Source organism: Magallana gigas, chromosome 3, assembly GCF_963853765.1.
Source record: "Magallana gigas chromosome 3, xbMagGiga1.1, whole genome shotgun sequence".
Lineage (NCBI taxonomy): Eukaryota > Metazoa > Mollusca > Bivalvia > Ostreida > Ostreidae > Magallana > Magallana gigas.
The window spans coordinates 21,295,477-21,311,960 of NC_088855.1; the positions used below are offsets into that span (position 1 = coordinate 21,295,477).

Genomic DNA, 16,484 nt, shown 5'->3' on the forward strand with positions numbered 1-16,484 from the left:
AAAATTGACATACTTTTGACCAAGAATAAGAATATTATGATAATGATTAAAAAATAATTTTGTCTCATTACGTAGTGATAACAAAGTACATGTAATATTCGATATTTTAAATGTTTCCACGTTTGTCCTTAAAGGAAGTTTTAATTAAAAGGTCACTTTTGAAACAGGAAAGTGTTTTCATAAGAACAGTTTACCTCGTAAGTAGCGCTTTGACCAATCACAGTGAATGAAAACGAGATGGTTTTTCCAGGTTTTATTTCCATTCCTTTGTTATCAGTATATATATAAGATTTTTTTTCGCAATTTCTATATTCAGTTCCAAGCAGAATGAATAATACCTGATGTTAAATCAGGGTATGAATTCAAAATGGAATCAAGCAAAAATACAATGCAAATTATTTGTATAATTTTCTTTGCAAGAGCCGCATTTCTTGACGGTAAGTACATTTTTAACTCTAACCATCTCTCTCTCTCTCTCTCTCTCTCTCTCTCTCTCTCTCTCTCTCTCTCTCTCTCTCTCTCTCTCTCTCGTCTTTTTCTTTCTTGATAAAAATTGATCATAATTGATTATGTAATTTATATAGAAATAATGGATGCAAAGTTTTTGTTTTTAAACAATTTTTTTTTTAAATGCATACAATCGCTATTTGATATTAGTAGCATCGGGAGACTTCATATATGTATTCCAAAATCCTAAAATACAAATTTAATAGTAAATATGAAAATATACTTTAAAAAAATTCAGACAAAACTTAAGTTTTTTAGGCGTTTGAATTCAAAATTGTTTGTTGCTGTAAATGAAGAAGTCTAGATGCCTACAAACCCTCTCCTTTTAAATTGTAAAACTAAAAAAAATTGTAATACGTTAAAAAAAAATTCTCATTCTAATCGTTTCAAGATTTGACAATATGTAAAAGTGTAAAAAAAAAAAAAAAACAAAAAAAACGGTCACAATGACTTACTTTTTGGGACGACATATCGTCAAGGTTTACTTAACTGACACATTTATTTTTCCTAAGCCTTTTAAAAATTCGTATCACAGTTAATAGGACGCAGGTAAGAATGACATGTTTGAGTATATATATCTAGAAGTTGTAAAATGTACCAACTAAAATGGCTTCCTGATTATAAGCCTTGTAGTAAAATGTTCCAATGTTTAAAGACCACGTCTCTAGCTACTTTTAAATGAAAGTCCCTGAGCCCAAAAAAAAGTTATATAAATTTAACTTTTGACTTTAGAAGGCGTTTTTCTGACTTCTTAATTCCCTTCCCGATAGCAAAACAGTAATGAATCTACACAGCTGTATGATGCTCAAACGTTTGTGGGTTTTTTCTCTTTCTGAATTAATTTCTCATATTCATTTTGTTTCTAATAATTAGTCCCAAAAGTTACACATAAGATAATGATGTTTTTCTTTAACTAAAACTTCCAATGTAGTCTCGTGACAGAAACAGAACTACTTGTGCATTGAAGTTTTACATCCTCGTAATTTTACATCTTTGTTCATTAATATCATTTGAATATATTTTCTTTACTTAAAAAGTACTGATAGTGCATACAAGCATCCTCTTTTTATTCAAAGTTATAATGTAAGTTATAATGTAAATTTAATGACACTGCTATATGTGTTAAGAAATACTTTTAAAACAATGTTATTGTTTGGCATTCTTGTGCCAATAATCAATACGTTATTTAATTGCTGAATAAGTAAGGAACCTTTTTGATGTAGTTCTTTTTACAGTTTAATTACTAAACAGTAAAATTAACACAAAGGCACATTACTGGAAAAGATACTACTTTGAAGTGGACTATCAATCTAAATAACTTAAATTTAATTGGGGTCCCTTTAGGAACTATAACTATTTCATTTAATTAAACTTTTAGGCCAAGCACATTTAGAAAATGATCAAACATATTTATTGCAGTGTTTAAATATATTTTTTTCTTATTTTTAACCACATAGTCAAAGCGACCTTTTTAATAGTAATAATAGACAAAGGTCCTAACCATTAGTGATTTAAACATCAGTGGACACACACATGGTTGGATTATGTTAAAAGTGATTTAAAAAACAAATTGAATTTTAAAAAAATACTCAATGCTTTGTTTTTATTTTCAGCTCAAATAAACAATGTTCGACTGGTAGGGGGAAACTCGCCGGCAGAAGGTCGAGTAGAGGTGTTGTATAACGGAGAATGGGGGACAGTGTGTGATGATAATTTCGATGACAAAGATGCAGCTGTCGTCTGCTCAATGCTGGGTTACAGCAGGTAATATATAGGATGGATGTGTAAATTAAAAGGGAAGGGATGTCGTAATTTTTTTCAAATTTAAACTCTTCAGTAGTTTCAATGATTACATTTAGTAAAACTGTTTGAAGATGAACAAAATAATTAAGCTTTGATACACGTTTGAAATAATAAAAAATGAATTCCACTTCATCTAGTAGTCATTTAGTGGTGGCTAACATGATGTTAAACTCTTGTAATGAAAGCAAAGAAACCATTTATTTTGAAGTCACAACATTTGATTTACTATTCACTGTACATGTGCTCTGCTTTGGTTCAAAAGCTGGTTTATGTCATTTTGTTACGCGAGCAATCAACAGGAAAAATTCATGATGTTTTGATAATATGCAAACCTTGATAATATAACAAGTTCAGGTTTATTGACTAAATCTATTTGTCAGTTTATTAATACGCGTTTTTATGTTGTTGGTTTTAAGACCGCTTTCATGAAATCAAATTTATGCTGAAGCTTACAGGGTCTTAATTCTACACATTTGGATTTCATTTTCTATGTTGAGAACGATTTTAACCCTAGTCAGAAATCAAAATTTTTCGCTACAACTAAATTAATGTGTTATTATCGAGATAATGAAAATACACCCATAATCCTTGAAACTTGAAATTGCACGGTATTAAAACGACATCAGGCATTTTCTACGATGTCTAGCATATGTTGACAAAACATTACAACTTAGCTGAGATTACGTTGGCCTTACTCCTATCATGTAAGATAATGGCGTCTACATTAATAATAACTTAAATGATAAAGCATGCTGTTTTTTGATGAAGAAACTGTCTTCTCTTGATTTTGTTTTGGGGGGTAAAAAAATTTAAATCAATATGGTTTCTTTACTTTCCAGAACTTGTCAGTTAAGAGCAAAAAGTTGCTGAGAAAAAATGATGTGACGTCAAAGAGTTCAATGGCAGTTCCCATATCGGCGGGAAATTTTAATTGATCAATCAATAACTCTGATTTATTCATTTACAGGGTTTTAGTCAAAAGATATATGATATACAGTGATAATAGATGTTATTTATTTGATTCAAAGTACAACGTATGTATAGTTTTCTCCTACTTTAATTAGGGGGCATTGTGAATTATCAAACTCTGCTATTGTTTGCTCAATGCTGGATAATACAATTTTAAAATTGTTGTTCTTGTTGACAAAATTATTTTTATCTGTTTGTTCATTGTAGGATGAATGCTAAGAGTAAACAGCAAGCATTCTTTGGACAAGGAACTGGTAGAATATGGATGGATCAGCTAGAATGTACAGATTATGACAGCAATATATTTAACTGCTCACAGAATATTTTGGGTACACACGACTGTGGACACTACAAAGATGCGGGGGTTGTGTGTAACATGTTTGCAGGTATGCTTGTCCACTTGAACATATATATTTGGACTAGATTTTTTTAAAAAGGCACTTAAAACTATATGGTCTAAGTTTAAGCAACATATTTATAAAAAAAACTTTGATTTTTGATAAATGAATTGCATGATAGCATTAAAGTACTAATTTTGTAAATAACACGTTTTGTCTTCCTCAACTCAACTTTTATTTAATTAGTCTAAGAGTTCTCGTAAATTTAATGCAAATAAATTACTACAAAGTAGACAAATGTTTTAATTGAATGGGAAAACCATACTTTATTGATTAAGTATTCAACACGTGTATTACTTAGATTTTTCTTAATTGCATTAAAGTTCCTAACATAAGGTACCACTTTTGATGATACACCTAATGTCCTAAGAAAAATCTAATTACCTGGATTTATTAATTTAAATTTGTTATTCTGATGTTTAAAAAAAAACGATTAGAAAAGGATATAAAATTACAGAAAAATAAATAATATATTAAATTGTATTAAATATATCGGAATAGTAAGTAGATGAATTCAATTTCAATTGATGACAAATTGTTCTTATTCCTTACTTTCTGGTTCCAACTGATTTTATCAATTTGTAGCAATCACCTTTGGCAAGTTTTATTTGTAATCTTGTAATGTTGTAAAATAATTAGTTATGTAATAAAAAAAATCTCCATGAGAGGGCTTTTTAATTTCCATATCTCAGTTGGATGTCATGTTTTCCTGTCTTTGTTGTGCAGGGAAACATGAAATCCAAATTAAATATTTTCAAAACGACTTAAAGCTGAAATAAAATCAAAATCAAATTTGTACCCGTAGATCAAATTTAATATTATTAAGATATAAAACTATCTTAAAAGTTTTAAATGATAACTATTCCTGTAGTATCGTTAAAACTTATCTTAAGCAGAAAGGTTGCACCTAATTTTTAGCTTAATCCAATTTTCATATTGTAAGATATTTTTTTTTTAAAGGAAAAAAACCATGCTTACTAATTTGAATATTGTAGATTGTGGGAATGCAGACATTCTGATTATCATGGATGAAAGCGGAAGTGTTGGATCAAATCACTTTAATACAATGAAAACGTTTGTACAAGATGTGATTCGAGGTTTGAATTCAGTATTTTTTAGATTTAGTGTCATAACATACAGTAATTCCCCAAGAAAAATATTTGGATTTCGCAACTTTGATAATCTAAATGCCATTATATTCAGTATTTAAGTGGAGGAACGAGAACTGGCAGAGCACTTGAATACGCAAGGGTGTCTATTTTTAACACCAAGAGGGCAGATTCTGCTGGTATAGTAATTTTGTTTACGGATGGAATGTCCGGTAACTCTCAAAACACAAAAGACGAAGCTGCTTTACTGCGCAATGAAGGAGTGCGCATATTTTCGATTGGGGTTGGAAGTGGACCTAACATAAAAGAGCTTCAGTCAATCGCATCGTCACCTAGCGATGAACACGTCTTCCAAGTATCATCGTTCAGCGCTCTTTCACATATTCTCAATGCAGTGCAAACCAGAACATGTCAAGGTATTTTTGGAGAAAAACATAGCTTAAGTCGAAATAAAGTAACAAAAATAGTACTTAAATTTTCATTACATATTTCCTAAACATATTTCTTTCACTTCAGCATCTGTGGATGGTGGATTCAGTGAATGGACTATGTGGACACCGTGTAGTAGGACGTGCGGACATGGACTCAAGTCAAGACGCCGGACATGTACAAATCCAGTACCTACCAGAAATGGCAGAAACTGCACTGGAACTTACTCAGAAAATACAGTATGCAGTATAGCAGGCTGCCCAGTGGACGGTAATTGGGGACATTGGAGTTCTTGGTTAGATTGCAGTGTGACATGCGGTACCGGCAATCAAATACGGAGAAGATTTTGTTCAAATCCAAGGCCTGAAAATGGAGGTGGACAATGTCAGGGATCTAGCACAGATACACTGACTTGTAGTCTTGGTTCTTGTCCTATTCATGGGGGTTTCAGTGAGTGGAATGTGTGGTCTGTTTGCTCCGTTTCATGTGGGGGTGGATTCAAAACAAGAGAAAGAGCATGTGCCAATCCATCTCCACGACACGGGGGATCCAATTGCTCAGATTATTTTACAGATTCAGATATCTGCAACACTTCTCCTTGTCCCGTAAATGGTGGTTTTGGAAATTGGGGTTCATGGTCGGTGTGTTCCAAAAGCTGTGAAGGGGGATATAAAGTAAGGCGGAGGCTTTGTAATTCACCAACACCCGAGTATGGTGGTAAAAAGTGTATAGGAAATGCTTCACAAAACCTAGCTTGCAACGAACTGCCTTGTCCAATTAATGGAGGATTCACTGAATGGAGCAACTGGACTGATTGTTCCAAAAGTTGTGGAGGGGGTTTGAATATACGTAATCGATCATGTACCAATCCGTCACCTAAATATGGAGGAAAGCATTGCAAAGGTAGTTTGTCTGAGTCTCTAAATTGTAATGAGCATCAGTGTCCTATTGATGGTGGTTTTTCATTATGGGGTACATGGTCCTCGTGCACTGTCTCTTGTGGTGGTGGAACCTTATTACGATCACGATCCTGTACAAACCCTTCTCCTTTATTTGGAGGTAAAAACTGCACTGGTAATACCGAGCAAACTAAAGACTGTAATATACAACTTTGTCCAATTGATGGAAAATATGGCGATTGGACCACATGGTCACAGTGTTCTAATTCATGTGGTGGGGTCTCCAAACTAAGATCGCGAAGATGTGACAATCCTCTTCCTCAGAATGGAGGTAAACAATGTAACGGGATCAATGAAGATCATTTACATTGCAACACTCAACCGTGTCCAGTTGATGGACACTTCAGCGACTGGGGGACATGGACTCTTTGTTCTCATAGCTGTGGAGGAGGCATAAAAACAAGGTTTAGGCTGTGCAATGATCCCTTTCCGGCGTTTGGTGGACGGAATTGCTCGGGTTCGTTTCAACAATTTTCTCAGTGTAACCCATCACCATGTCCAATAGATGGCGGTTTAAGCATATGGAATGAATGGTCACTCTGTTCGTCAACTTGTGGTGGAGGTATTCAAATAAGAAATAGGTCATGCACAAATCCTGTCCCACAAAAGGGGGGGAAAGAATGCGAAGGGAAAACTACGGATTCTCTCGAATGCAATGTTAATGAATGTCCAATAGATGGAAATTTTTCTGATTGGGGGGCTTGGACAATGTGTTCGGTTACATGTGGAGGAGGAACTAAAATGCGAAATCGCACCTGTACAAATCCATCTCCACAATTTGGAGGAAAGGAATGCTCCGATGAATCAGGGCAATCTGAAAATTGCAATAACATCAGTTGTCCAGTAGATGGGGGTTATAGCGAATGGAGTTTATGGGCAGAATGTACCGTCCCGTGTGGGGGAGGAACTTCAATGCGTAAAAGAACTTGTACAAATCCATCGCCACAACATGGAGGTAAACAATGCGAGGGAGAAGCTAATGAAACAGTGGAGTGCAACACAAACAGTTGTTCAAGTAAGTTTGAGTTCTTATCAGATTCAATAGCGATTATAATGACCAATGTGGTTTTATTAGGACTAAAAATTCTCAAACGACTTTACGTTACGTTTCTTAATATTTATTATAGCATTATATTTTTTTATTTAAATTACCTCTTTATTTTTACCGGTTTTTTAGTCGTGTGGTCCTGCAATCGTTTTCTAATATTGTTGTAGTTTGTAACAACCCCGCAATGGAATTTGAATGTCACAATAAGGTGCACTGTATAGACAAAGATTATGTTTGTGATGGTTTACCAGATTGTGCTGACAATAGTGATGAAATTCCTGCTGTGTGTAAGTTTCCATGCTCCAATTTTAATATCTTTTTTAATTTATTGTTGTATAACATGCATTGAATATATCTTTGAAACAAGTAGGTTTTTTTTAGTTTTGAGTAATTTTCAATACATTACTCCATGTAAATAGATTTGTATTTTGTAATTTATTTCAATGAGAACTTATATTTTTAGCTTATTTTACTGTTTTCATCATTGACTATTCTTAAGCAAAAAGAAAAGACGCAACGCTGTTTCAAAGGAGTTTTACTGAGAATGTATTTGTGCATTGACAGGCTATAGTGGTGGTCAAGCTGAGATGACTTGTCCAGAGGGCCTTTATAGGTGCCCGGACGGTTCCTGTAAAACCGGGCCGGAATGTTAATGCTGTGGAACATTTTGTTTGAGGATATTAAAGTGTGATTATTGAATACATTTATGTAACATGCCTTCTCCTGCTACTCTACCTTCAATGTATAGTAATTTTATGCATGTATATTTCTGATTTGTAGCAAGAAATTTATTAGTAGAATAGCTGTGTTTAGGAAAAAGTTTTATCAGAGAAAGATTTATTTGTTACATCGTGAATCTATTGCTGCATATATTATGACCTTTGGTCTTTCTTTGCAATCATTTGCCAAGTAGTACACAACCTTCATTTTCTGTTCTTTCTGAAAATAATTGTTGAACATCTTAATATTATTTACAGTTGTGTGTATTTACTTCATATTATACTAGATGAGATCCCGCGCAGCGCGGGAATTAACACTTTACACATTATCATGATTTAATACTTGATATGTTGAACCATATTTTGTTTCATTTTTGTATATACTTTGTTTAGATTTTTCATTATCTTAATTCTTTAGAATTGAAATAAAAAAACAAACCATTTTAATTCAAAGTTGTCAGACTCAAAGTAGCTGGTCAATGCGGATGGTTAACTCGCCCTACACTATTCGCTATATGATGTCAATTAGTCAACCCATTTCTAGGCACCCCGTTCTGGAAAGTTATTTACATTAATACTAAAGTCGTATTATTTGTTCCATTTTATTTATTTAACTTTTTTGTATTAATTCTCTGAATAGGCTCACAGTAAATATATTCACTCTATACGTAATCATTCAGTATTATTTCATTGCAAGTATATATTTCGATCGAGACTATTCCTGACTTGGATCCGCTAAATTGTGTCCATAACCTTACACTCATTTTTGCTATTTCGGGCTTGTTTATCGAAAATGAAATTAGGAATTTGATTTTCACAATAATAAGTTAGCAGTTAAAATTCAATTATACTTTACGGACATCATTTCACAGGTGTTGAAATACCAAAGGTGTAAGCAAGTACTCTGGTGCAGGTATTTTGTAGTTTTTGGAAAATGCCTTAATTTACAAGTATATATAGATTATGTTAGAGGCCATAAATGTAAAATGTGATATACAAAATAAACTTAATATTTGCATTTTGGTTTTGATTGCAATTGGATAAAAAAAACCCAACGAAAACAAAGATTAAATTTTATCAAGGAAATAATAACAATATTTAGATACAGGAAAGAAAAATAGCATTTAGCTTCCTTAGCTTGCTTTTCCCCAAGCTATTCACAAACAACTGCCATGTGAGACTCAGATTTGGGGGGGGGGGGGGGGGGTTCAAGGGATCCAGACCCCCCCTTGCAAATTTCATATTTCTTTTATTTCCATTATAAAATTACCAAAAATATGTCTCAGACCCCCCCCCCCCCTCCTTGGTAAACTCAACTAAAAGTTGCCCTTTTAATCATAATAACATCATCTCCCTAAGCTCGATAAAAGGAGCAGAAGTTAAAGCTGACATGAATTCATAAATACGCGTTATTTCCCTTTTATCTCCGACTACCGCCATATTAGTTATCGATTTCTATTGTTCTGCTCATCGCTACACACCCCCTATATAAGGCTAAGAGCCCTCGTCATGCTTCACCGCATTCAGGAATTTCATACACCCGAACACGTTACCCTGGACGAAAAGACTTGTAAAAACGCGTTTTGAACAATAATAATATGACAACCAATTCACTGGCAGGATATATCCAATAAACGACGAAACAAGGAGACTGAAATCCAGGCGCAGATACTTCAAAAATTCCTCGATAATTGTAGACCGTTTTCCTGTGTATGTTATAACATCGCACATGCGCAAACCACACACTGTTGTAGATCGAGCAATGTCAATTATCGCATGGATTTTATAAACGGGGAGTTTTTGTAGGAACGGATGAAAACGTTGTTACTTTCTTGGATTTACTATCATTTAGCTACTGTGTTGGATGTAGTGTCGCCGGGGTATTCAAGAAGATGCAGACGTTATGCACTCTGTATGAACGACACACGTGTTCGATGTGCATGCGAAGTAAGGCAGCACTGTCTGTGCAAAACAATACGGATACCTTCGACATCCTTTCAAAGAATATATATATTTTGCATTTCATAGATTGTTGTTTTCTTTATTCTTTATTACTACATTTTACTATAATGTGTAGTTCATGCATTTAGAAGTCCGTGCAAAGTGAATGCTTCGATCAGAAAGCAACCGACCGTAACTCTCTCAACCGGTATATATACCCCAGTGGCAGTAGAGAAGCGATCGAAATCAATATGGCGACTAAATGCTGTTATGACTTCATGTCAGCTTTAAATAAACTTGTTATATACTAAATATAAGACTTTCATTGCATGTGTGTATCACAGGATTTTAAATTCAAACTATAATACGTTATGCAAGTTTTGGAAGCCTGTCCAAAATATTTATGCAGCACATTTGGACGCTTTTTAATAAAAAACACATACATGTGAAAAAATGCAATTGAAAAAGATGAGAGGGAAAACCTCAAAGATTACTTCATTGAACATTATCAAAGACAAATCATTGCTTACCTAGATGTCAAGAGATGAAAAAATATTCTTTTGTGACCTACAATGATATTGGTATTTGTTGCCAATAATAAACAAAAGGAACACAAAATACTCTCGAACTTATACAGCCTATTGTGATAAAAATCTCGTAGCTGATTTAGCATTCAATGTATCTATGTAAACACTTGGACTTCCACCTGCCCCCTGCTGCGATCTGATCCTCACTCTTGCCCTGGACACAGGCATCTGTGGCTGCCCCTTTGCGAAATAAATTTGTTTTGTACCCTTTGGCATCTAAACATAATTTAGCGATGAGCATGGAGAAAACTGACATAACCTGATATCTAGTGACGACTGACGTGCCTCTAGCATAACAAAAGAAAGTACCGACAATGAGATATGGCTGACATGATGACTTGAGCGACAACACTTGAAAAGTGATGTCATTTGTAGGTAGCAAGTTTATGAGTGACCCTTTCCCCTCCTAATAGGTTTTTGAGTGTTTTAGTGAAATTTGAATGGTGTTCTTTGATGCAATGTACCTGTCACAATTGCATTCAAATTGTATAGGGTTCTTAAAACATTTCACCAATCTGGTAAAAAGGATGGTCCTTGTAAGTCAAAGAAAACAATATTTACAAAACAAAAACAATTTATTTACAAATATACAATAAAAATGAGGCTGTTGACATCAGTTCTTCTCGGATGGACTAGCTGGCATTCTACACGACGTTTACATTAGGTAAGTTCCGTAGGACTGGGAAAGCATAAGTTTTTGGTTCGGAAATTAAGTGTCCCACCATCAGTCCTTGCACAGATATTACATGGTCCACCACGTGCCCACTCCGTGGTCACCTATTTAAATATCGAACAACGTGGCATAATAAGTTTTCTTATACACATATTTGACTATAGATATTGACTCATTAAACACACAGCTGCAGTATATTACAATTCTGGGCTACCGTAACATAACAGCTACAGTACCGATCAGACCCAACCTAACAGAAAGTAAACTCCAACTAAACTAAACCCTGGGTTTACTTTCTGGGTTTACTCTGGGTTTACTAGAGTGGACCCAGAGTAAACCCAGAGTAAACCCCAAGTAAACCCAGAATGGACACAGATAGTAAACCCCGATCAGAAGAATACCCTGAAAGCAGACGCTACATGTGTATTCGGAATATATAAGGGGCAGGAATTACAGGCAGTAGGATGATAAGATAAAAAAAACAACATGTCTTTTTCACACTTCAGTGCGTATAGTTGACTCCAAAAGCAATTCTCGAGTAAACCCAAAGTAAACCCCGAGTAAACCCAAAGTAAAACCCGAGTGGACCCAAATTTTCAAAAAGTAAACCCAAAGTAAACCCAGAAAGTAAACCCGGGGTTTAGTTGGGGTTTATTCTGGTGTTAGGTTGGGTCTGATCGGTACTGTATTTAAATTACAATTACACATACCTGTAGTCTAACTCTACTCACAATGCAAAACTAATATAAACAAGAAGAATAGAAAAAAATATGACACTTACTGGGTTGTATCTCTCTCATACAAATAAGCCCACACAGGGATGCCGTTCCAAAGATCACACAGCATGGGCAACGCCCAAGATATCTCAGCAAGAGTACAGACACGTCCACACAGCTTGTCGCATCTAACCCCACTCTTCAAACCAATAAGCAAGTTAATTTAAAAATAAATCATACCTGTTAAACAGGTTTTTTCCAGTAGTATTACTACACCCAGTGACCACTCATGCAAGCAAAAATATATAAATAACTCAAAAGTATGGATAAACATTTCAAACAAAATTTAGATACCAGAACTCAACCAAAAGTATGGGAGTATGTTTGGAACAGTACCTAACATTACTTGTGTGAATGACATGGCCATCTTCCCTACTACTTTTTGAACAAGTTCTCCCATTCTAAAATAACCCCCAAAGTTTGTGTTAAAGATGGCAGCGAAAAGTGAAGCCTCATAGTGTTATGTGCAAACAGATGGCATTGCAATTATGATTTTCCGCAATAAGTCCAAAGTTATGGGTTAACGATTATTTGTCTGTTCTTTGGAGCGGCAATTAACCAACAGTGTTTTCTTCACTATAAAGGATTGACTTGTGTTTGAGACATCTGAGATTTTACAATAAAATGTTATTCCTGCTAGGTATTACTTGGATGTGCTGGGGCTATATTTGTGAATCGCCAAGTAGGCGATGAATTGTGTGAACTGGTATTGGGTAGGAGACCGTATGATTCAATGGTTGTACGAAGTTCTGAATGCATTGAACATGCAAATACTTGCAGAGTACAATTTCTTAGTATAATTGGCTAGGGCGAGGTTCGGCAGTGCTTGAGATCTATATTGCAGATCATCTTGTAAAATGAAATGGGTACCTTTGTTGGCTGCTCGTTGGTCCCTGGAAATGACTCTCTGAACCTTGATCATTGCTGCCGGGAACGAGAGTTTGCTTTTACATTTTTAATACCCTCTACGTGCTCCCCTCTGAATAATTCATTATGTAGTAGAGATTGCAGGACTAAAGGTCGAAGTATATACATACTTTGCTCTATTTGTAGATGTTTTGGAACTCAAAATTGATACAAAAAGCCTTGTGGTCAGTGTGCAATATATGGAGAAAGTCATATTAAAAGATACTAACTCTAAATATGTAACCTGTTTGAAAATATTGGAATATCTCTATTCATGTGGCTATAAAATGTAAGCCCAAATATTGCACCACAACCCATGTCTGAACAACATGCAGTGTCAGTAAATAACTGCATGTTAAAGTCTCTATCTGAAGGAATAGCTATTACACAAATTCAAAAACCCTGTAAGTTTTTGCAATTGCTTGAGTGTTACCTTTTATTATACAACATAGATACTAACACTGCCTTGAGCTGACATAAATTGTCATGAGGTATCCGATCAGTCATGCTGTTATTATTAATTTCTAACCAAAGAAAAGTCAAAACTGTTGTGGGCCTATTTTTTTTTCATGAGCTTTATGAATCCCAAAGTTAGCACAGATGGGAAAAAAAGCCTGACATGAGAGTTGTAAAATCCAATGTCCCTGGCCTACCGGCCAGTAAGAAATCATCTAAATAATGTATAACATTGCTACTTTCCGACTGTTCCCTAAGTGGCCATTCTAAAAAAGATGAAATTTTCTCTATTGCTAGCACATCCAAAAGGTAGACACATATCTATGTAAACTGTGTCCAGACCTTTGAAACGTAACAAGTCAAAATCAGAGGGTAAATCATTGGTAAAAGTCTAAATATACTTTTTATGTCCAGGCGTGCTACTAAAGCCCCCTTCCCAACTTACCTAGCATATCAAGTGCAGCCTTAAAATATGTGTAGCTCACCGAACAATAATACCTGTCGATCAAGTCAGTAACGCTTAATCCTGATAGATGATGGATTAGCCTCAATGTTCCATCTCTTTTGGGTACTAACCCTATTGGTGACAATCTAAGGTAAGGTAAGGGACTAGTGGTGAATGGGCCAGCTACTCTACGTAGGTTTATTTCTTTATTTATGAGTTCTATTGCTACATTTTCAAAACCCATAATCACTGGATATTACGACAATCTGTTACGTCTTGGGCCGTCATAAGATATCTAAAACCCCTGCGATAACCCATTCATTAATTCAGCTGCTATGTTTTGATCAGGATAAAATTGTAAATAATTCTTTAGATGTGATACATTTATGGGAGTAGATGACATTTTATCGACGTCCAAATGTATGGATCGGTTTTGGGGTGTTGGTGGCTGATAGTGAGAAGACTCTGCTCGATGACTGTTGTGTTTAACCTGGCACCAAAATAGTTTGTGGAAGGTCTTAAAAGATGACATTTGGTGGAGGGTTGGTTCAGTGAGCAGCGGAAACATTGGTGTGTATAGGGGCAAGGCCTACTTTGACAGATTCTCCGGTAATTAAAATCATAACATTTGGCAATTTGCTCGGTATTGTTTCAAGGGGAAAGTATAGGGGCTTGCATGTGCAACAACCATAACTCTTGGTCGACCATTCCGAAAGACATATTGGGGTTTTGCTTCTTTTTAAAGCAAAACTGAACATCTTAATCGCGCCACCCAAGGCCTGGTGACTGCTAGCACCTAAACGGACAGTAAAAATGTATTTAAATAACGCAGGGGTGCATTCAGGGTGTGCTGCAGGATAAATTGATGAATATTTGAAAAATAAATCTGTCCAGGTTTGGATATCATTGACAAGTTTGGCCTTTGGTTTGCTGGCCATAGCGAGGCTGCCATCCCGTACCGACTTAAATTGGAATTCATCGTCGGGATCTGAGGCATTTCGCCGTAACCCAGCTAAGTTGACATACTGCCCATCAAATATCTGAATTTTATTTTGTTTTGCACATTATAGCCTAACTCAGAACTGTAGCTGACCACATGGCCTGCTTGATAGCCTATTTCCGCTGAACCTGACTAAAAGAAATCTAAAATTTAGTGCTGGGTATTGCCACTGAAAAAACGTATTGCGATACATTACAATACCTTTTATCGAATTGCAATATACCATAATATAATCATTTTCATTTCTTTGGTTTTTTTTATTTGAAAATAATTTTAAAAATCTGACAACATACATAATGTTTTTTTTTATTTCAACTTTAAAGACTTTAAACACTTATTTAGTGTTTATATAACCTTAATGAATATTTAATTGCCTTAGAAACCTCAAATATCAGAATAAGTAACATCTAAATGAGCTGGTAGCACAATCAACATAGCAATGATTTGAGTCACTGTAGATTTTTTTTTAGGAAAATGAGCTTGTCCACATGGGAAGGCTTTAAACAAGCTCTTTGACTTGTAACTATGTCGCCTGCTGTGGAAAAAACTCTCTCTGGTGCAACAGAAGTTGCAGGAATGCACAATATGTTCTTTGCCAGGGTGGCTAACAATGGACATTTGGCCTCATGCATTTTCCACCACTGTAGGGGATCACTATCAAATGGAAAAGGGGGCAGACTTTTATAAGTTTCCACATTTTCTGCTGATTTTTGATATAAACTTTTCTTTGTTGCAGGTGTGTATGAGACAACATACACGTCAAAAAACAGTGAGGCAAAATCTTCATTATTTCCTTGCTTGACTTTTTTTTCTGGGGACTCTTGTTATTATTTGTGTCAGAGTCTTCAATGCTGGGCACAGTATTTATATCAGTTGATTCCAACATGTGAGCAGATGGTAATTTTGGAAGTGTTGTTTCTTCAGGTTCCTGTTTTATTTTCATACTCAGCTTGGCTATTACATTTGAATGTACTTCTTCTTTTAATGAGTCATCTTCTAGAAGGGGCACTGATTTAAACTTAGGATCTATGAAACTTGCCAAAGTAAGAAAATCTTTCTGGTGATCATATCTGTGCTGCAAATCCTGAACAATTGTATTTTTCATCTGTTAACCCCATTACTGTCACCTTGTGAAGAAGTGTGTGCTGTATGGGCATAATGACAGATATGGTGGGCATACTCTCAGTGCAAAGAGATGTTGTCACAGTTTTTAAGGGTTTCAAGCATTCCATAAATTCCTCTGCAAATGCTAGATCATTATCTGTAAATGAATTGATGGCCTTGTCTCGAAATTTTGATATTTCTTTCATTCTGAGAACAGTTGTGATAGCACATTGCATTTCAAGAAAAACGACTAACCATGTCATATGCCGAATTCCACCTTGTAGGCACATCAATTAGTAATTTGTGAGCAGGTAATTGTAGAATATCAGCTTGCTCTCTAAGTTTTGCAGTTGCAACAGAGCTTCAATGGAAAAAAGCACCTATCTTTCTCATTCTAGAATGAATATGGGATACTTGCTTAACCTTGAGAGACTTCTGTACAGCAAGATTAAGTGTATGAGCATAACATTTAATGTGACATTCGGTTTTGAACATAATTCCAGCCTTGTCCATATTCCTAGCATTGTCTGTTACTATTGGAGGATTTGGATTGGTAGGTTGGCCCCAATCTTTAACTGCCTGTTCCAACGCTCGAGCAAGGGTTTTACCTGTAACAATAATGATATGAATTTCAATAAAACTCTTTTAAAATTAT

At 35.1% G+C, this 16,484-nt stretch overlaps 2 protein-coding genes and 1 long non-coding RNA gene across 3 annotated transcripts; 2 read left to right on the forward strand and 1 right to left on the reverse strand.

Moving 5' to 3' along the window:
• Positions 1 to 285: 285 nt before the first annotated feature.
• LOC136273331 (scavenger receptor class A member 5-like) lies at positions 286 to 4,887 on the forward strand. The gene is made up of 4 exons (XM_066077764.1): positions 286 to 437; positions 2,121 to 2,271; positions 3,487 to 3,665; positions 4,673 to 4,887. Exons 1-4 carry the CDS (start codon positions 368 to 370, stop codon positions 4,885 to 4,887), a joined length of 615 nt encoding a protein of 204 aa, XP_065933836.1. The 5' UTR covers positions 286 to 367.
• Positions 4,876 to 9,117, forward strand: LOC136273704 (coadhesin-like). Its single transcript, XM_066078877.1, has 4 exons — positions 4,876 to 5,202; positions 5,303 to 7,189; positions 7,390 to 7,509; positions 7,787 to 9,117. The coding sequence occupies exons 1-4, from the start codon at positions 4,992 to 4,994 to the stop codon at positions 7,873 to 7,875; spliced, it is 2,307 nt and encodes a 768-aa protein (XP_065934949.1). The 5' UTR covers positions 4,876 to 4,991; the 3' UTR covers positions 7,876 to 9,117.
• Positions 9,118 to 11,123: 2,006 nt separating this feature from the next.
• Positions 11,124 to 12,438, reverse strand: LOC117692645 (uncharacterized). Its single transcript, XR_004603948.2, has 2 exons — positions 11,924 to 12,438; positions 11,124 to 11,246 (listed from the first exon to the last, which is right to left on the reverse strand). It is a non-coding gene; the product is annotated as an uncharacterized lncRNA (long non-coding RNA).
• Between the last annotated feature and the right edge of the window lie 4,046 nt (positions 12,439 to 16,484).